This window comes from Neocloeon triangulifer, unplaced genomic scaffold (genome assembly GCF_031216515.1).
Source record: "Neocloeon triangulifer isolate White Clay Creek 2 clone unplaced genomic scaffold, ASM3121651v1 ptg000015l, whole genome shotgun sequence".
NCBI classification, from domain to species: Eukaryota; Metazoa; Arthropoda; class Insecta; order Ephemeroptera; family Baetidae; genus Neocloeon; species Neocloeon triangulifer.
The window spans coordinates 6,606,010-6,625,624 of record NW_026775557.1 but is presented as its reverse complement, the minus strand read 5'-3'; the positions used below and the strand labels follow the sequence as shown (position 1 = coordinate 6,625,624).

General features: G+C 38.7%; 4 protein-coding genes across 6 annotated transcripts in view; 3 read left to right on the top strand and 1 right to left on the bottom strand.

Annotated features, from left to right (window-relative positions):
- The window catches only part of LOC132202267 (exportin-1), a 49,269-nt gene extending 38,178 nt beyond the window's left edge, over window positions 1-11,091 (top strand). Inside the window, exons 1-18 of one of the 3 annotated variants that reach the window (XM_059629069.1) lie at window positions 4,833-4,975; window positions 5,428-5,553; window positions 5,619-5,793; window positions 5,851-5,957; window positions 6,012-6,242; window positions 6,297-6,416; window positions 6,472-6,600; window positions 7,221-7,376; window positions 7,429-7,626; window positions 7,684-7,926; window positions 7,985-8,219; window positions 8,275-8,438; window positions 8,493-8,732; window positions 8,790-8,975; window positions 9,035-9,283; window positions 9,349-9,474; window positions 9,603-9,992; window positions 10,050-11,091. In XM_059629069.1, the coding sequence (XP_059485052.1) occupies window positions 5,443-5,553; window positions 5,619-5,793; window positions 5,851-5,957; window positions 6,012-6,242; window positions 6,297-6,416; window positions 6,472-6,600; window positions 7,221-7,376; window positions 7,429-7,626; window positions 7,684-7,926; window positions 7,985-8,219; window positions 8,275-8,438; window positions 8,493-8,732; window positions 8,790-8,975; window positions 9,035-9,283; window positions 9,349-9,474; window positions 9,603-9,992; window positions 10,050-10,196 (3,207 nt within the window). In that variant the 5' untranslated portion in view covers window positions 4,833-4,975; window positions 5,428-5,442 and the 3' untranslated portion in view covers window positions 10,197-11,091. Of the gene's footprint in view, window positions 1-4,832; window positions 4,976-5,129; window positions 5,266-5,427; window positions 5,554-5,618; window positions 5,794-5,850; window positions 5,958-6,011; window positions 6,243-6,296; window positions 6,417-6,471; window positions 6,601-7,220; window positions 7,377-7,428; window positions 7,627-7,683; window positions 7,927-7,984; window positions 8,220-8,274; window positions 8,439-8,492; window positions 8,733-8,789; window positions 8,976-9,034; window positions 9,284-9,348; window positions 9,475-9,602; window positions 9,993-10,049 lie in introns of those variants that run through there. The other 2 variants (XM_059629071.1, XM_059629072.1) reach the window with 2 other exon arrangements.
- LOC132202568 (stress-induced-phosphoprotein 1) lies at window positions 1,205-4,058 on the top strand. Its single transcript, XM_059629551.1, has 10 exons — window positions 1,205-1,584; window positions 1,794-2,003; window positions 2,066-2,364; window positions 2,421-2,589; window positions 2,640-2,909; window positions 2,962-3,139; window positions 3,191-3,352; window positions 3,407-3,510; window positions 3,571-3,734; window positions 3,789-4,058. The coding sequence occupies exons 1-10, from the start codon at window positions 1,564-1,566 to the stop codon at window positions 3,859-3,861; spliced, it is 1,650 nt and encodes a 549-aa protein (XP_059485534.1). The 5' UTR covers window positions 1,205-1,563; the 3' UTR covers window positions 3,862-4,058.
- On the bottom strand, window positions 11,088-12,433 carry LOC132202268 (tetraspanin-4-like). The gene is made up of 6 exons (XM_059629073.1): window positions 12,165-12,433; window positions 12,009-12,089; window positions 11,830-11,937; window positions 11,596-11,772; window positions 11,304-11,495; window positions 11,088-11,245 (listed from the first exon to the last, which is right to left on the bottom strand). The coding sequence occupies exons 1-6, from the start codon at window positions 12,222-12,224 to the stop codon at window positions 11,159-11,161; spliced, it is 705 nt and encodes a 234-aa protein (XP_059485056.1). The 5' UTR covers window positions 12,225-12,433; the 3' UTR covers window positions 11,088-11,158.
- A 1,241-nt stretch (window positions 12,434-13,674) lies between these two features.
- LOC132202652 (toll-like receptor 9) lies at window positions 13,675-19,615 on the top strand. Its single transcript, XM_059629693.1, has 4 exons — window positions 13,675-13,898; window positions 16,000-16,084; window positions 16,431-16,550; window positions 18,465-19,615. The coding sequence occupies exons 2-4, from the start codon at window positions 16,001-16,003 to the stop codon at window positions 19,407-19,409; spliced, it is 1,149 nt and encodes a 382-aa protein (XP_059485676.1). The 5' UTR covers window positions 13,675-13,898; window position 16,000; the 3' UTR covers window positions 19,410-19,615.

The window sequence follows — 19,615 nt, the reverse complement described above, 5'->3', positions numbered from 1 at the left end:
TATAGAAAATTTATATTGGAAAGTCTCCTCCGATCAAACTAAAATTGAACAACTAACAACTCAAAAACCGAAAATTGTTTGACAAAATTTATCTTTCAACTGAAAATAGTTAATTTTGTGCTACTTAATTTTAAAAATTTGTAACTTAAAAAAAAATGAATTAATATTATATATTTGTTCTACTAAACTGTAAATAAATTATTTCAAATGTGTAGGATGCATGATACTTTGATGTGCTGATAATAGGAAATTGCTTACCTCATTAGTAAATTTTAGATGTTTTCTTTGTGCACTAATTAGCAGCCCTATTGCCTTCAGCAATGCAGAGAACTGTTTATGGAAACTGGTCAATTCTTAAGGGTGAATATACGCGGTTTATAAATGTAGTGGGGCGTTATTTTTTATTTCACTGATTACATTCGAGTCTTTGGATACGGAATCCCCCGTTGATTAAGGGAACACCCCATAAGTAATTTATCTTGATATGGGAAATGCTGCGCTCTCTCTACAGATTGAATTTTGACCCCAGTTTGTTTATATATTATCTCAACGATAAATTATCGTACAGTTAGAGTTAGGGAATTTGATCACCACAATCCAGATTTATGGTGGAAAGTTGTACTTAAAAAAAATATTCCGTTCCATAATAAACATATATTAAGGAAATCCCACACACATCTTTTCAAAGCCGCGTATTTTCCATAGAATTTTGATATTGACCTTCACTCCCATACGCTCTCATTTAAAATAATAATGATAATAATAAGTTGTTGAGACCCTTGTATTTAACAATCTTAATTAAAAATAATCCATATATATAAAATTAATTATATTATTTATTGCTATACATGACAACAAAGATTGGATTTTAGGTTTTTCTTCATATTAACTTGACTTTACACTTTTTATGCGTGTTCTTACTATTTTTTTCTGCTATGTCAGAAACTCACGCACCCATGTGAACTCACGAACTCTCTAAAACAATGCTGATCTTAATATTTATTTGAATTAAGTGATAAGTAGTGGAATAAGTGTATTATTAATAGGAGCAAAGTAATATATAAGTTTTGGTTTTATTATTATTAACACAACATAATATATTTTGCTAAAATGCATTAATCAACAGTCGTTAATTAACTAATTAAGTCAAGATTAAATGCGTTGTAGTTCACCAAATTTTTAAACTTTCGCGCCGTCCCCCGTCCCGCCCAATTGAATGTAACATGGTGGAGCACATGGTGACCGGCTTAGTCGCGAGAGGATTGTAAACTTGCCTGTATTTTTCAAGAAATTTTCACGCACAGATTCGCCGTTCGCGCATAAAACAGCACTTATTCAAGTCTATCAACACGAGTGAATCGAAGTCTTGAGTTTTAATTGATCATTGGAAGTTCGGCGCGTTCTAGAACTCATTTTCCGCGAAGGAGCGCGTGAAGATTGGCTGCCAAGGCTCTTTTCTAGAATAATCGAGACCCATCGAGGCATTTGGGGCTGCTGCATATTTGTTCATAAGGCAACAGTTGCTCAATTTGCAAGGACCAGAGTTCTTCAGTTGGCCTAGAAATGACGGACGTTGCTTCTGAGGTATAATGACAATTTTTTACGTCCCCTCTGTTCTTTGCTCTGAACAAAATCAAGGTCGAATTTATAATATTCAGTGAGAACGGATCAGTCGGATCATGATAATTGTTTTTTATTTGCATAACTTAAAACAATATATTGTGCTTTATACATTTCTTAACATTTTTGGGACTTAAATTGTTTATTTTCAATATGAAATACTGAATTTTTAGGTGAACACCCTGAAGGAGAAGGGAAATGCAGCCCTCGCCGATGAGAAATTCACGGATGCCATCGATTTTTACACAAGAGCGATCGAATTGGATCCCTCAAATCACGTTCTCTACAGTAATAGATCTGCTGCCCATGCCAAGGCTGGCCAACATTTTCAGGCCCTCGAAGATGCTCAGAAAACTGTCAGTTTGAAACCTGACTGGCCCAAGGTTAATTTCGGAAATAAAATTTCTTATCCGACTGAACTGATTATATAATTATTTTTGTGTAGGGTTACTCGCGGAAAGGAAGTGCTTTAGTGTATGTTAATAGATTTGACGATGCCATCGAGGCGTACGAGGAGGGCCTTAAGTTGGACCCGAACAACAAGCAGTTGCAGGAAGGACTTGAAGTGGCTAAGAAGGAAGCTCAGCAAGACCCGATAGGTCAACTCTTTGGTGGTGGAGGACCTTTTAGTTCTCCAGATACTTACGCCAAGTTGCAGATGAATCCCAAAACTAGCGCCTTTCTTGCTCAGCCCGACTTTCAAATGATTTTGGCTGACCTGAAGGCCAATCCCAAGAACTTAGGGTATTGCTCTTTTTATTTTGCATTGAGACAAATCAATAAATTTTTCCTCTTTCCAGAAACCACTTGGGTGACCCTCGTGTGCAGGCCGCACTTGGTGTGCTTCTCGGCATAAATATTAGCACTCCTGAAAATATGGACGTTGATCCTCCCTCCAGGAAACCTGAATCCAGGTCATCGCCGAAAGAGGAGAAAATGGACACAACTCCTCACAAAGAATTGACTGAAGTATGCAGACAATTATTCAGTCATGAAAATTCTAATCCCGAGTATTGTAGGCTCAAAAAGAGAAGGAATTGGGAAATGCTGCTTACAAGAAAAAGGACTTTGAAACGGCACTGATTCATTACCACAAGGCAGTCGATCTTGAGCCTTTGGAAATAACTTATTTGAACAACATAGCAGCCGTTTACTTTGAACAAAAGGAGTACGAAAAGTGCATAGAACAGTGCCAAAAGGCTGTCGAGCTAGGACGGGAAAATCGAGCCGACTTCAAGCTCATTGCCAAAGCCTTCACAAGGATTGGAAATGCGTACAAACGCCTTAATGTAACTTTTATCTCTTGTCAATTATTACTTAAAAATCTACCTACTTGTATAGGACTGGAACAATGCTAAAATCTACTACGAAAAGTCCATGCTTGAGCATCGCACTCCAGAAAGCAAGACGTTGCTGTCTCAAGCCGAAAAGATGATCAAGGAGCTGGAGAGAAAAGCTTACATTAACCCTGAGAAGGCGGAAGTTGAAAAGGAACTGGGAAATGAGCTTTTCAAGAAAGGTTTGGCTCACATCTGGGTCTCTGATTTTTATTTATACCATAATTTTACAGGAAACTATGCTGAAGCAATCAAGCACTATTCGGAGGCGATTATGAGAAATCCGGATGACCCGAAATATTACAGCAACCGAGCTGCTTGTTACACTAAGTTAGCTGCATTTGACTTGGGACTGAAGGATTGCGAGAAGTGCCTAGAGCTGGACCCTAAGTTCAGTAAGTGTAGTTGAATTAAAAAATAATAAACACCGATTAAATTTTTTTCTGCAGTCAAAGGTTGGATCCGGAAAGGAAAGATTCTGCAAGGAATGCAGCAGCCTGGAAAGGCATCATCTGCCTATCAGAAAGCCATTGATTTGGATCCGAACAACTCGGTACAAATTTGAAGATCTGTTGAAATTTTAAACACTGAAGATTTTATTTTTATTTTGTAGGAAGCACTAGATGGCTACAGAGCTTGTGCCGTTGCTGTCAATTCCAATCCCGAAGAAGTGAGGAAACGGGCTATGAATGACCCAGAAATCCAAAACATTCTCAGAGATCCAGCAATGAGAATTATTTTGGAACAAATGCAGAACGACCCGAGGGCTTTACAAGAGTGAGCTGCTTAATTGTTGTTAAATATTGGTACTAATGTATTTATTGTCCACAGTCATTTGAAAAATCCAGAGATTGCCTCAAAGATCCAAAAACTTCTTGAATCAGGACTTATTGCTATTCACTAACAATGATGGAAGAAACGAAGTTCACTACAATTATGCTGATATGCTCTGCTTTTTGGAACCAACTTTTGTCAATGCAACTACCCTTTGCTTGAGTTAGTTTGTGTAAGATATTTTTAAACCATGTTCGCTGGAAACATTTCATTCCACAAGCAAGTAAAATACAATTGGAATCTTTCATCGCTAAATCAATATACAAATTTCATGGTTTTTCTTCGTCTTGCCCCGCTAAAACACTACATATTTGGTTAAACAAAATACATATTTTTTTAATGGATTCAGTATGGTACACACTGACCCTTTATAATGGAAAGGTGACTAATTTTTGGATTAAGAAGTACCATATAACGCTATTAAGGTCGATAGTGATATTATCATTTTCAATTTTGACTGTTGGAAATAACAAATAATCAAAAGCACTGAGGTTTGGCAATGAGGCGTTCTCTATAGATTTTTCAGCAATATTTGTACTTCTAAATTCCAGATATTGCAGCACTCAACATATATGTTAAGTTTGATAACTTATTATTCTAATAATGTAGTAAGTTGAGCAACGTTAAACTAATTTTGTTATAAAATACTTTTTTTTATTTTTTTCTATAATTCTATACAAATCAGAAAAATTGTGCTTACAACATCTTGATAGGACCTGACGTCATTTTTTCATTATAATTTTATCATAAATTTCAATTAATTTACAATAACATTTTGGCGTGATAAACCTTCTTTAAATTTACCGCCATTCTCTTGGTCGTTGGAATGTCGCGCCATTTTTGACTCAGGTTGTTATTTTTATATAAAGTGATAGGACACTTATTGTATAAATAAATTAAAATTTATGTACCAATTGAATCAAAAAATTATTATTGCAATTAATTTAATATTATAGACGTTTGCCGTAGAGGGATAATTGATAAGTGAGACATTTCCTACCGAAAATGATTCATAGTAAACAAGCCGCTGTCGCCGCTCGGTTGCTTTCGGCAAAATTCCGGAAACACTCGACCGTTCATGCCATCCTCAAAACCAGTTTATACTGGATTTGCGCCTCTCAAATACACTGATGTTGTAGATTTTCAAAGTTTCGAAGCCTTAAATTCGTGTTAAGGAGGAGCAAGTATGTTTTCAAGCAGCGTAGCATTTATTGCACATTGACGTAGAACGTAGTGAATCGTGGTTCGGCCACATTCTTCCACATTTTGCTTGATAAATTCGGCTTCGAAGTGAAATTTTCCATCCGCCGACCCCGAGTGCGTTGCCATTTTTGTTTGGTTTGAGCGCAGCTTCGCCACTCATGTGGGCGACAAAGTGAATTTCGTTGGGGAAGTCTCGGGCCCAGCAATTTATTCCACGGTTTTTTGACGGCTTAGACCATTCAAAATTGCACGTAAAGCTGTCAGACGCGAGGTATCGCCGCAAGAATTTTTTTCTGCCGCAACTGCGTCACTTATTAGCAACGATAACATTGTATAACGCGTCCTTAGTCCTTACCAAAATACATCAACTCGTTGCTTTTCTTCACGCAACGTTTTTTTTTTGACAATTTTTTAGAATTCTGTTTGATTCCAGCAATACTACCTTACCATGGCGACGATAACAGAGCAAGCAATGAAATTGCTCGATTTCAACCAGAAGCTGGACATCACCTTGCTGGACAACATAGTCGGCTGCATGTATACTGGAATAGGAGAGCAGGTAATTTTCTTATTGATTCCTGCCCAGGAATGCTCATTAATTGGATTTTCCCCTTGATCGTCCAGCAACGAGCGGCCCAAGAAGTGTTGACTACCCTGAAGGAACACCCTGACGCGTGGACGAGGGTCGATACAATCTTGGAGTACTCCAGCAACCAGCAAACCAAGTACTTTGCTCTTCAAATTTTAGAGCAAGTCATCAAAACCAGGTGGAAAGTCTTGCCTCGAGCGCAGTGTGAAGGTCATTAATTGCTGATTTATCTTGAGAAATCATCTCATATTGTTCTCGGTGTAACAGGTATCAAGAAATACATTGTGGGACTTATCATCAAAACCTCTTCAGATGCTTCAACCTTAGAGGCTGAGAAAGTCTATCTGAATAAGCTTAACATGATTCTTGTCCAGGTACTAATTTTTGTTTATTTATCAATGGAAGAAAGTGAAATATTTTGTTCACAGGTTTTGAAACGAGAATGGCCAAACAACTGGCAGTCGTTCATTCCTGACATTGTGGGTGCAAGTAAAACAAATGAAAGCCTGTGCCAAAACAACATGGCAATTTTGAAGCTGCTAAGTGAAGAGGTTTTCGACTTCTCCAGTGGACAAATGACACAAAGCAAGGCAAAGTTTTTGAAGGACTCCATGTGCAACCAGTTTGGCCAAATATTCACTCTTTGTCAATTTGTCATGGTAGGTTAAGAAAAGTAATAATTATTGAATAGAAATAAATTTAAAAATCCTCAGGAGTCTTCACAAAACGCACCTCTAGTTGCGTCAACTCTGGAGACACTTCTTAGGTTCCTCAATTGGATTCCGTTGGGCTACATTTTTGAAACAAAGCTCATCAGCACTCTCATATACAAGGTAATTAATTTTGAACATTCAAGATTGTCTAATGCCTCTTAAATTTGTATTCCAGTTTCTCGGAGTGCCGCTGTTCCGCAATGTGACACTAAAGTGCTTAACCGAGATTGCCGGTGTGACAGTCACAAACTATGACGACATGTTTGTTGTACTTTTTACGGACACAATGATTCAGCTGGAGCAGGTAGCCAGTTGATGAATTAGTATGAGTGCGAGGGAGTGTGTTTACTTGTGGTCAAGCAAATGAAGAAGTGAGGAGTACCCCTGATCGAGTTGATGAGTTTGGCGTAGTTTGATGTGGCGTTCACTTATTGGATAATATTGTGATGTTACAAAAGTCACCGATTGATTTGATTGAGCTTTTGATTTGCCATTTGATAGTGTACATCAAATTGCGTGTAGATGTCTGTGTAAATGTGCATGATGGACCAAACTGATTGGCCACCGTTTGTCTCATTTAATGATGACGTTTAAGTGCAAATGGAACTGATTGTGATGAAGAAAGTTTGGATTTAGATGCATATGAGTTTTTTTTTACTTTTGAGATACTCGAGTAAATTAAAATTTAAACTAATTAATGGACGGCAATCATTTGACGCAGCCATGGTTTAATTCGAGAGTAACTCGTTAAAATTCAATTTCCGAATTCATGAAATAGGGGGTTATGTGTCTAGTCCAAACTCTCATTCAGTAATTAATAGTGGCCCTCAAGAGTGCCAGTGGAACGCAACCTGTGAGAAATGTTGTTTTTGCACATGTTACAAAGTTTGCAACGATTTGATTTTCCTGCATGCACTATTTCAGATGCTGCCGTTGAATACAAATATCCGAGAGGCTTATTCAAGAGGCCAGGATGCTGAGCAGAACTTCATCCAGAATTTGGCTATGTTCCTGTGCACCTATCTAAAAGAGCATGGCAGCTTAATAGAACAGAAACATATCGATGATACCCTTTTGAAGGTAAAGTAGATCATGTCTTCATAGTTTATTATTCAACAACAATTTCGTTTAGGCCCTGCATTATCTTGTACTGATCTCAGAGGTAGAGGAAGTCGAAATCTTTAAGATCTGCTTAGAGTACTGGAATAGTTTGAGTGCTGACCTCTATCGCGAAAGTCCCTACCCCACGCAGTCCAGTCCTCTGTTCCTTGGGAAGATCAACTCTACCCTTCCACCCAGAAGGCAGTTCTACAGTCCTGTTCTAACAAAGGTGAAATTGGTCGTGAAATGGCGTGCTCTGGATTTTATAAAGTAATAATTCGCATAGATTCGGTACATCATGATCAGCCGAATGGCCAAGCCTGAAGAAGTCCTTGTGGTGGAGAACGAGAATGGTGAAGTTGTGCGAGAGTTCATGAAGGACACGGACTCCATCAATCTGTACAAAAACATGCGTGAGACTTTGGTATACCTAACTCACTTGGACTACGCAGACACCGAGCGTATCATGACAGAGAAACTTCTCAACCAAGTCAATGGAACCGAGTGGTCATGGAAAAACCTAAATACGGTTGGTTCTCGTGAAAGAGTGCTTTGATTATAAAATATAATCTTGTCCCGTTTTCCAGCTTTGTTGGGCAATAGGTAGCATCTCTGGAGCCATGCACGAAGAAGACGAAAAGAGGTTCTTGGTCACTGTCATTAAAGATCTTCTGGGTCTATGTGAGCAGAAGAAAGGCAAAGACAACAAGGCCATCATTGCTTCCAACATTATGTATGTTGTTGGGCAATATCCCAGATTCCTCAGAGCGCACTGGAAGTTCCTCAAAACTGTGGTCAACAAACTATTTGAATTCATGCACGGTAAAACAAAACAAGCTAATTTTTATGTCTGCTCATAACAATTTATCAAAAACAGAAACCCACGATGGTGTGCAGGACATGGCTTGTGACACATTTATCAAGATTGCTCTCAAGTGTAGGAGGCATTTTGTGCAAATGCAGGTTGGAGAGGTAATGCCGTTCATCGAGGAAATTTTGGCCAGCATCAGTACAATCATTTGTGACTTGCAGTCTCAGCAAGTGAGTTAATTTTGTTACTTTTTAATCCTAGATTATTTAAACTTGCAATTATAGGTTCACACATTTTACGAGGCTGTCGGTTACATGATTAGTGCCCAAGTTGACCAGCGAGTTCAGGACCACTTAATCGAGAGCTACATGATGCTGCCCAACCAAGTATGGGATGACATCATCGGTCAGGCCTCTAAGAACGTCGACGTTCTCAAAGACCAGGAGGCGGTCAAGCAGCTCTCCAGCATACTGAAAACCAATGTCAGAGCCTGCAAAGCGCTCGGCCACCCATATGTACTCCAAGTAAGAGATCAAAATGGTTATTCTAGAATGAGTTATATTGAAGAAAACTATTTCCAGCTTGGTCGCATCTACCTTGACATGCTGAATGTGTACAAAGTAATGAGTGAAAACATCATATCTGCCATTGCACTGAATGGCGAACAAGTTACTAAGCAGCCCCTCATCAAAGGCATGCGCGTCGTCAAGAAGGAAACTTTGAAACTCATCTCTGACTGGGTCAGCAGATCCAACGACCCACAAATGGTACGTCGAAAGCAAAGACTAGAAAATCAATGCTGTGGAAACTAATGCAAACTCTTTAGGTGTTGGAAAACTTCATTCCTCCTCTCTTGGATGCTGTTCTGCTCGACTACCAGCGCACTAGTGTTGCTGCTGCTAGGGAACCTGAAGTTCTCAGCACCATGGCAACTATTGTCAATAAGTTAGGCAATCACATCACTCCCGAGGTGCCCAAAATTTTCGATGCTGTATTTGAATGCACCCTGCAGATGATCAACAAAGACTTTGAAGAGTACCCTGAGCACAGAACGAATTTCTTCCTCCTTCTGCAGGTAATTTTTCTAATTTTCTTTCAAGCGAAAATGTGATTTTCTGACCTCATTCTAAAAATTTATAGGCAGTGAACAACCATTGCTTCCCAGCATTCCTCAACATCCCTCCTGCCCAATTCAAGCTGGTTCTTGACTCAATCATTTGGGCTTTCAAACACACAATGAGGAATGTTGCAGACACAGGCCTTCAAGTGAGTGAAAATTTTTCTTGTAAATTTACACATGGTTTGCAATTTTTATTTACTGCGATTTTAAATACAAATTACATTGAAATGTTCAACATTATTAGCCACACTCATGGATATTCCATAAATTTTAGATCCTCCACCAGCTTTTGCAAAATGTTGAGCTGCATGACGAGGCAGCACAAAGCTTCTACCAAACCTATTTCACCGACATACTGCAGCACATTTTCTCAGTGGTGACGGACACGTCGCACACAGCTGGTCTAACCATGCACGCCACCATCCTGGCCTACATGTTCTCCATGGTGGAGATGGGCAAGATTAGTGTGCCTCTTGGCCCTGGCGCCACCTCGGCTGCCGAGAATGTGCTCTACATTCAGGAGTTTGTTGCAAATCTGCTGAGGCAGGCGTTCCCTCACTTGACGGACAACCAGATCAAGATCACTGTGCAGGGTCTGTTCAACCTCGACCAGGACATCAACGCCTTCAAGGAGCACTTGAGAGATTTCCTTGTTCAGATCAGGGTTAGTTCATAAGATTAAGCATTTTCAACTTTTGCACTCACACCCATGCAATTTCAGGAGTACACGGGAGAGGACGATTCAGACTTGTTCTTGGAGGAGCGAGAACAAGCGTTGCGACAAGCGCAAGATGAGAAGAGACGTGTACAAATGGCAGTGCCTGGCATTCTGAACCCTCACGAAATGCCTGAAGAGATGCAGGACTAGGATAAATCTGAAGTAATACACGCGACACACAAAATAACAACAGTGATGACATTAGAGTTAGTTGTACCAGGTTAATGTTTTGCTGTACCCTTCGTTTTAACCATATCCGCGAGTCTAACATTCTTCGAAATATATTTCCCCGACAGCCAGAGCGAGGACTTGCGGCGGAGCAATTTTTTAAACTTTCCAATATGAGAATTTAAAACACCCATTTATGCAGCAACGGAATCTAGTTTTGCAAAATGATGCAATTATTACATCGTCAATACCTTCACCGTCACAAAGTGAGGTTGCATGTGAGAGGATGAATGCCGGAGTTTTTATCTTTTCCAGTTTATTTGCTATTTATGGACCAAGACTGCCAAAACATTAACAGGAAAATCCTAACAGCTACGTGTCGCTGGTTTCTTTTGTTTCATTACCTTCTTTAAATTAGTAAAAAAAAATCAATCTCGAAGAAGCTTGTAATCCAGGCCCACCCGAGCAGCCAGCATTTTCATCATTCATCATTGCCTGATTAGCGTACGCCTTTAGCTACCATTAATTTTGACTTCGTACAATTTAAGGAACTCCAAAGTGTTTGTGTGCGAGGTAAAAACAGTGCTAATCTAATAATTTTGACAGATGCGCAAAGGGTGTCCTAATCATTTTTTTTCTAACACACATACAGTAGTAGTTCTTTTATTGTAATGTGAACTTGTCAGTGAAAACAGCAATGCACTTCTGTTTAAAGAGGTTGATAACTACTCATCTTGAAAGGGTTCATAACCCTTCAGGGTCGATGTGAAATTAGATTTCAAACATGTTTTTGGTATGATGGCTGCTTACGTATACATGCTTTTGTAAGTTAGAATGCAATGTGAAGATAAATCAATAAACATATTTTACACATAATCTCTACAATTCAACCTCATTTATTAACCAGAGAGCACAAATAATAAATAAATAACAGATTTTTCCAGTCAGGCGTCCATCTCGGAACTGTACGCGGTGTGCATTCTCCTTCGTACGGCCGTTCCTAAGCATATGGCGAAAATGGCACCAAATAGCTGAAAATTTTACTAAAGTAAAGGCTCTGATAATAATATGAGGTTTGATTTTTCTCACCGCAAACGTCACTGCAATTCCACCGAGGACATTCTGCATCAGAACTAGCCAGCCCGACAGATCCTTGAAACAGCCAAAGGCCCATATTCCACCAATACACCTAACGTCGGTCGCAGGGCACTTGCACGACTCGGGGTATTCATTCATGTAGTCGAGCCATTCCCAAGGGTCGTCAATCGCACAGCAGCGAAACTAGCAATAGAAATTAAAGCAATTAAATATTTACTTAAATTGTTAATATATAATTAAATTTGCTATTTTTTATTATATTATATTTTTTTTTAATCATTACGTCATTTTGAACTTGGTCCCAAGCCTTACGAGCTGCCTCTTCATCGGGGAGCGGATATAATTGCATCGCGTACCTCATCGAGTCCTTCAAAAATAAAGCTATGTCCGATTGAAAGACTATTGCCAAAATTCCTCCCGTCACTTGCAGAATAAACAACGCCATGAGGCAAATTGCGAACTGCCAATAAAGATATTTTATTTCTGGATAATGTTATAGTAAAATAATTTTTCTTACTGTCAAAATCAAGCAAACCGACTCTCTGATTGCGCCGCAACATCCTACAAAGGCCACGACAAACGTGATTCCGCCGACGATAATCAGTATTATACCGGGCAACGCCACCTTCAATAAACATGCGAACAAGACCAATTTTCGTATATTTACTCAATAAAAACATAAAATAGTTGACGTACGTCTCCTGGGAAAAGTGAGCCATAATTTTCAATGTTCCATTGGATGATTGATCCCAGCACCAGTAAAGCTATCCCTCCGAGCTGGAATTTATTTAATTAAACACTCTTGGGAAAAATGAAGTATTATTTTGATTCAATTGTGTATTATTTACTTACGCAAAACACCAGATTGAAAGCAAATAGCAAATATTTGACAGCCTCTGATCCGCAGCCCATTGTTTTTCGTGTGCGACGAGAAAAAATCCACACAGATAAAAAAAGCTTGCTTTTGCTAAGCCATGATTTAAATCATATAATTTTTGGTAGTTTCACGACGAATTCCTCTTGCTGACTAATTTTGTGCGCATCTCGTCAAGCTGCTCAGAGATATTTTATCAGAGAAAAAAAACGTCTTGCCCGCCTTTCTTAATAATGTACACTGGTCATGACGTTTCTTATCTACCGAAGAAGAGCGGCGGCGAGCTTATCAAAAAACAAAAAATTTCCAACAACGCTGGAGAACATGTGGAGTGGGGGCACCTCTAGTTGAAAATAAAGTTAAAAATACTATATGCGTTTAATGCGTTGTTTTCAAACTGTGAACGTCGCCATAAGCCTTGAGAAATTGGTTAAATTTTAAAAGTGGTCTTATTGCGTATTCGCCTCATCAGTATTCCTTTTACGGAGCAATATATTAAAATTTAAAAAAAAAGAAGAGCCACTGGGAAACGACAAACACACGCTTTACCTTTAATATTAATTAATTAATTTAACTGACAAAAATAAATATCTGCTTTCTTTTTTTTTTTTAACAAAGCCAGCTTTTAATTACGCCTGTGGGTTTTACATAGTTGCACTCGTAAATCTGTATTTAACCTGCTTAAATTTATTGAATACTGAATACAATATTTGGTTTTGAAGAGAATTTTATTGTTAGGCAAAAATAATAAAGTCAACAATCTTTTCCGCCATTTGGGAATTTGGTGGCCACGCGAGTTCATTTTAGTTAATAAAATATGAATAAAAGAATAATAATATAAAAAGCAATACATACATTAAAAGTTAAAAGTTTTCAAAATTTCAATCTTTTCAGGATTTTGAAGAACTGCTTGTCTAGGGAAATTGAAAGGTGCTGTGGAGGTTGACAGTGTATTATTATTATTTTTTGAAATGTTTTATAATTTGCAAATATTTCAAATTATATTATTTATTTTTTTAAATATTTAGCAATGAAATTATTTTTTTTCTCTTCAGAAAATATGAGTAAATTAATGATTATTATTTAGATTCTATGTGAGTTGAATTATCTTACTGGTGGCAGATCAGCAAGCGCGTGCAGTCGTGAGCGTTCTTAAAAAGTGCGAATGAGAAGTTTACAGATTTTTAATATTTATTATGAGACAATGAAAGGCATACGCCGCACGTGCTCGCGCCGCACTCTATATTTATACTGTAAATGTTTTTCCAAAAGTTTTATTAGGGAATATAATTATTTTGGCATAAAAATCTACAACAATCAATCAATCATATTGATTAATGGCTGAAGTTAGCCGGTTTATTATATTGCAATAAATTCAGTACGACAATAATATACGAGTTTTTAATGATACATATTTATTATGTTATAATAAAAAGGCTGTGCTATGTTTAATTGTGTGTTCCGCCGCCGCCAGGTTGTGGCGCTCCGTTCACAACCGATCTCTCAGTTACGAAAAGGACAAAAGGAGCGCTTCGGCAAACCTCGCTCGCACCTCACAGCCTGTGAAAAACGAGGACCAGGAAACGCTAAAAAAGAGATCCTCGCGTTTTTTCCTCACCGCGAATTCGAGTCTCGGCCGCGACCGACGACACGCATGGACTGAACCTGCGGAGGATCTTTCGTTTGGGTCGCCGGAGTCGCCTCCGCAACAAGTGAGTTGAAATTTATTTCGCTGGAATCGTGCAGTTGGCCTCCATATCAGGTCACACCCACCCACACACTGAACAACCAGATGAGCCCCATTAAAGCCCGGCCGAAAATCAGCTCTCGTCTGCGTTTTGCCCTTCAGTCGCAATACACGTCGCGACACTGCTCTCGTTCGCTCGGCGTGACCTTTTACGAGAAAAAGTAGCATCACCGGGGCAAATCTTCTTATCAATAAATGTAATCCCTGTCGTACTCTTTCCACCTTTGAATTTGAATAAGTAGCCTTTTAAATGGAACGAATAAAATATAGCAAATTTATCATGAACATTTTCTCTAACAAAAATAAAAGTGCAATTATATTAATTATAAATTCATGGCGCTGAAAATAGAGGAATAATTTATATTTCATAATTTTCCGCTATGAATGATTCACAAACAGGTCAAGGTAATTTAATTTTTAGTTGGTATTCTAAAAGCATCTTTAGAATAAGCTTTTAGCCTCCAACTTAGATATGGTGTTTTGAGACTTTTGAGTACTGGTCGGGATAATTACTTTTGTCCCAAAAGCAGCCCGACGTGGGCGTTTTTAGCCTCTCTTGTGTTTGACAAGTGCTGTGTTGGTCACTTGCGGTTTACACTCTCTGTTGCACACGCGTTTTCCATTTTGCTGGTGGTGTGTGTAACTTTGGCAAAAACCACCAAAATAATTTCCCCAGCGAGCTGCGGGAGGCTCTTTGTACGAGGACCAAAAGCTGTCGGCCAAATGCAGAATTAAAAACAAAACGTCAAAAATGAAAGTTTGGAGCAAAATAAAAGATGACTTGCGGGAAGTTTCCTTGCCATGAAATTTTCATTATTTGCCCAACTGAGTCACTGGTAGCCCATTATCGACAGGTACGGCAAAATAAATAATGCGTGCTGATGTCACACTTGATGGTGATGGCCATCGCTCAAAATAAACCCGAGCGCCACGGGTGGGATATGAAAATCGCAAAAAACATCCTGCGTGCGTCTGTTCCGCACAAATGAAGCGATCGAATTTTCCCTGCCCACTTTTTTTTCTACGGCTGTTGATTGTGCATTAATGGAATTGAACTCCCACGGCCGAAGTGGAAAAGCAACTAGAGAGCAAATCGTCCAATTTAGCCGCTCCCCACGGACCGATGCAAATAATCCAATTTAATCTGCAATTTAATCAATGAGACCTTCACCATTATATTTCGCGGGGCGAAATTAGTCTAAACAAGCAATAATATAATAATAATCATTTCTCCCTTTTTTAAAGGAAAATAATTTAAAGAAATGAAAAAAAATTCGTTTTTTTTACACTTTTTTAACACTTCCATTTCTCTAACTTTTAAACGGTGCCAGTTTGATCAAAGAGACCTTCACCATTCATTTTCGTGGGGCGAAATTAGTCTAAACAAGAATAATTAGTTCATTTGAGCCATTGGATTATCACTGTCTAGTTACGGCGGTGAGTCGGCATTGGATCCAGACACCTTGGCATCAAAATCAAGTTTCCCATTAGTCGCCAGATAACATGAAAATTTTTCTACGTCACGAGGGTGGATTTAGGGGTGAAGGGGTAAAAATTACTGTTCACTAAAAGTATCAAGAAACGGTTAGAATGGTCTCTCCAGGAATTTTTCACAGCCGCCAGAAATTGTGAAAAAAGTTTTTTAAAATTATTATTATTGTTGTTTTGGATTGAAATAATTTTACTTTTTAAATACAATTTTTTTGTTATATATTTATAATTTATAATAAATTATTGAGTTTTTAAAACTGAAATTAAAAAATTTATAAATAAAACTATTTCGGCTGATTAGTGATTGTGTCGTCAAAATTGATTAAATTTTAAATGAAATTAATTATGTAGCTTGAATCTTATATAATGTCGTGAGAAAATTTTTGTTGTATACTAAAAAAGCAAATCTTTTCACTTAAAACATTTTTTGCCTAAAATATTTCTCGCAAAATTTTTTCTTTTCAATTTTGTCCACTTCGTCGGGCCCTGCGGGGCCCTCCGCGACCCGGTGCCCGTGTAAATTTCCGCCCTCGAAATCCTTGTTGCTGCCACTGTATAATCTGTTTCATTTGCAGGATGACTGGTCGCGAGCTGCTGCTTTTTTTGGTGCCACTTTTATTCGCACTGTCCGACGGTGGGCAGTGCCCACCTTCTTTTCAGGTGCGAAATTATTATTTTAATTATTTAATTTGGCTGATGTAAAAATAATTATAAGTTTCTTAAAAATAATTATCTTCTTAATTAAGGTGAATTTTAAAGTTTTTTTTTTTTAATTTATGCATCATATTCTATGAACCAAAGCGATATAAATTAGTGTTTTTTTTAATCCTCATGATGACAATTTAAATTCGACAATGATATTTTTAATCTGTTTTCGTTTTGTATGATTTATATTCAGCATTAATTTAAATAACCCTTTATTAATTTATATATTTTAGAAAAATATATCTGAAAGTTTTTACTAACTAAGGAAAGTGATTCAATTAATATTTTATTCTTTTTTTAGAACAAATGTTGGTGCGGGCGAATGCAGTACCAAGGGCTGTCGGACATGTACGTGGTCAACTGCACAAGCCAATTCTTCAGCGACACCCACATGCTCACCGCGCTGCCTCCAGAGACGCAGGCAAGTGAATTTCTTTCCACGTTGCAATCTAATTCAGGGATGTAATTTCGCCCAAAATGAGCGGCGCGCGCAATGAACTCGTGGCGACTCTGATTTTTGCATTTATTTCCCAAGGGCGCACGTCGCTATTATGCTGTTGTGAAAGCAGACGCAGAGTGGCAAAGTGCACTCGCACTCAATTTACCTGAGCGTGCCACCTTGGCTTCTGCACGGTGATAACTTTTTACAAATATATCGCAGCCCTTTTTGAAATTACGTGAAAGTGGTGCAATTGAACAATATAATAAACCTTACTTTTAATTGTTTATTTCAATTAAAACGTAAGGGTTAAAAACATATTTGATTTCATTTATTTTAAATTTTATTATTTTTATTTTCAGATGAGACGGTTAAAATAAATGCTTTGAATCCATTTTATTTATTAAATATTATTAAATTGCAGTTTATCATAGATGAATAATTTTTCATACTACACTCTCTGTAGTACTACAGAAAACACAATAGTAATTTTAAGTGCAATAATTTTAATTAATTAGAATTAATACACCTGCGCAAGCAAATAATCCATTTATATTTTAAAAAGAGTACCTTGTTTTCATCAATCCAACACACACTTTTTAATTAACCGTATGGAAAATCACAAATAAAAAAGATTTAAAAATACAAGCGTGGAAGAGAATGCGCAGATATTAATCAAAATTATTTTTGGTTTCAAAAGGCGGAAAATTATTTTCAGAATCCTCACATGGCGTTACGTACAGGACTTTATTTTCGGACAACTGGTCTTTGTGAAACCTTTGAAGCTTGCGATTTGTAAAATGCTGAAAATAGCACTCTTGTTACCTGGTGAGGAACGAGCAGCTTGTTTTTGCACTAAATCTAAATTAACACGGCGGATTGCCTAGAAGTGCGGGGCATGCCTTCAAAGTCCTTTCAAACGCTGCCTGCCATCAAAGTCGAGGTGCGAGCGGCAGAAATGAGGATTAATTGTTTGTTTTGGCCGGGAACGTTTTTCCTCATTACAGTTGGGCAAAACTCGGTTTATTTTCATTCCGGCGCCCACTCCAATTTTCTTTCTTTCTTGCCCAACGCTCTCGCATCTCTGGAAATAAAAGCACCGAGCGCGCTTGCTTGTTCTGCTGCGCGGATAATGGCACACTAGAGGTGACGCAGGAAGCCAACCATTATTGTTTCGCCCCACGGGGTTGCTCTTTTTGTCTGCACCATCATCTAATCTGAAACAGCACGCCTCGTGCAAAAAAAATTTGGCTCTCGAGCCTGCTTCGAGCTCACAAAAAGAGTTTATAACGAAATAAACCTGATTAACACAATCTTCATAATGCGCATCCCTTGAAGATAAAACAAAACAAAGGGTGTGCAACAGTTAATGAAAATTTTTTGCTTGAAGTATTATTAGGATTTATATTATCCTCCGCGCCTTGTAAAAGTTGTAAACTCTCTAAACGTTTGCCAATGTCTTTTTATTTTAAATATCTTTTTTATGCGCTCTAAATTTACTGATTGCATATTTGATAAATACATAATAATATGAAATTAAAGGAGTCATCAATCATCAAACTTTGATTAATTTCTACTTTGCAATTTTTTAATATTGGTTTATACTATAGAAAAATTCTGTTTAACTCTATTAATTGAATAAAAGTTAATTTATGCTTAAAGACTAAATTTTCTTTTTTCCTCCCTTGTTTATTGTAAATTTTATAATTTATGAATGCATAAATAAGTGAATAAATAAAGTTACTTTGCACATTAAAAGAAAAAGGAAATTAATTTTTATGTCAGAGTATTTTTAAATATCCGAGTTTTTTTTCTTCAAATTTATTACATACTAAAATTAAAAATACCCAAAAATAAATAAATCGCAGGAGAATTAATTTTGTTTCTATTTTCCAGGTTTTGATCTTCACTGGGAACCACATTCCTGAGCTGCCGTGGAACATTTTCGGCACCGAAGACGAAATGGAAAATCTGAAAGTGATCGACATGAGCAACAACGGCATTCGCTCAATCCGCGGCAAGACCTATCACCGCGCCACAAAGGTGGAGCGTCTCATCCTCAACTACAACGAGATCACCCTGACGGAGGACGGCGGCCACCCGCGTCTCCTGACAGGGTTTCCCAACCTTCGCGAGCTGCACCTGACCGCTGCTTTCGCGGCGCCGGACGACAAAGCTCTTCCGTTCGAACAACTCTCCGCCCTGAAGAAAATTCTGGAGACGGCCAATTTGACGCAGCTGGTCAAAATCCATCTTGAACAAAACCAGATCGCCTCACCCTTGCCCTCAGACTTTTTCTGCAGTTTGGAAAACCTCCTGGATCTGCATTTAGGCGACAACTGGCTGACGGACAGTTCGTTGCCGCGCATTTCCTGTCTCAAGCGGCTCAGGTTCATCGACCTGGGACGCAACCGGCTGCGAGCCCTGAGTCCTCAGGTGACCAGTGACCTGGAAAAGTTGCCGGAGCGGCACCAGCAGTTGATACTGGACCTGGGCGGCAATCCGTTGTCCTGTGAGGATTTCTGTGTGGGTGCTTTTGCCCATTGGCTCGGCGCTACCAACGTGACGGTGCGAAACCGGGACAGTCTGCGGTGCGTCAATGTGGGGCAAGTGCCGTGCAGCAAGGCCGTCCTGGACGCGGCGAGGAACAACGGCGGCCACAGCGCCGCCGCCCTGGTGCTCGGAGTGCTCTTGGCAGGGCTGATCGTCACCCTAGGCGTGGCGCTCTACCTGAACCGAAACTCGCTCACCTACCAGCTGAGTCCCCTGGTGGACACTGCCGGACGCAAGGTGCGCTACACCAGCATCGACAAGCCCGAGGAGCAGGAGATGAACGTGTGATGATTATTGACCGCCGGACTGAGTTAACCTAGCCATCGTACTCTAATTTCCACTCTTTTTAGCTTTTTTAACAACTTAACATTGTTGTAGTATCATGGTGTGTTCATTTTTACACGAAGTCGCAGACTGTCCGTCCGCTTTACTATTTAACCTCGTCTGTATTGGCCATTGTTGATTTTAATAAAGCATTCTATACTTATTTAACT

Excerpts from the sequence above, each read along its gene's own strand:
- LOC132202568 (XM_059629551.1), top strand. The coding sequence starts at position 1,564 with ATGACGGACGTTGCTTCTGAG. Across the intron at positions 2,910-2,961 it reads ATGCGTACAAACGCCTTAAT|GACTGGAACAATGCTAAAAT; the intron begins GTAACTTTTATC and ends CTACTTGTATAG. Across the intron at positions 3,140-3,190 it reads AAATGAGCTTTTCAAGAAAG|GAAACTATGCTGAAGCAATC; the intron begins GTTTGGCTCACA and ends ATAATTTTACAG.
- LOC132202652 (XM_059629693.1), top strand. The coding sequence starts at position 16,001 with ATGACTGGTCGCGAGCTGCTGCTTTTTTTGGTGCCACTTTTATTCGCA. Across the intron at positions 16,085-16,430 it reads AGTGCCCACCTTCTTTTCAG|AACAAATGTTGGTGCGGGCG; the intron begins GTGCGAAATTAT and ends TTCTTTTTTTAG. Across the intron at positions 16,551-18,464 it reads CGCTGCCTCCAGAGACGCAG|GTTTTGATCTTCACTGGGAA; the intron begins GCAAGTGAATTT and ends TCTATTTTCCAG.
- LOC132202268 (XM_059629073.1), bottom strand. The coding sequence starts at position 12,224 with ATGGGCTGCGGATCAGAGGCTGTCAAATATTTGCTATTTGCTTTCAAT. Across the intron at positions 12,090-12,164 it reads CTTTCAATCTGGTGTTTTGC|CTCGGAGGGATAGCTTTACT; the intron begins GTAAGTAAATAA and ends AATAAATTCCAG. Across the intron at positions 11,246-11,303 it reads GAATTGCAGTGACGTTTGCG|CTATTTGGTGCCATTTTCGC; the intron begins GTGAGAAAAATC and ends TAAAATTTTCAG.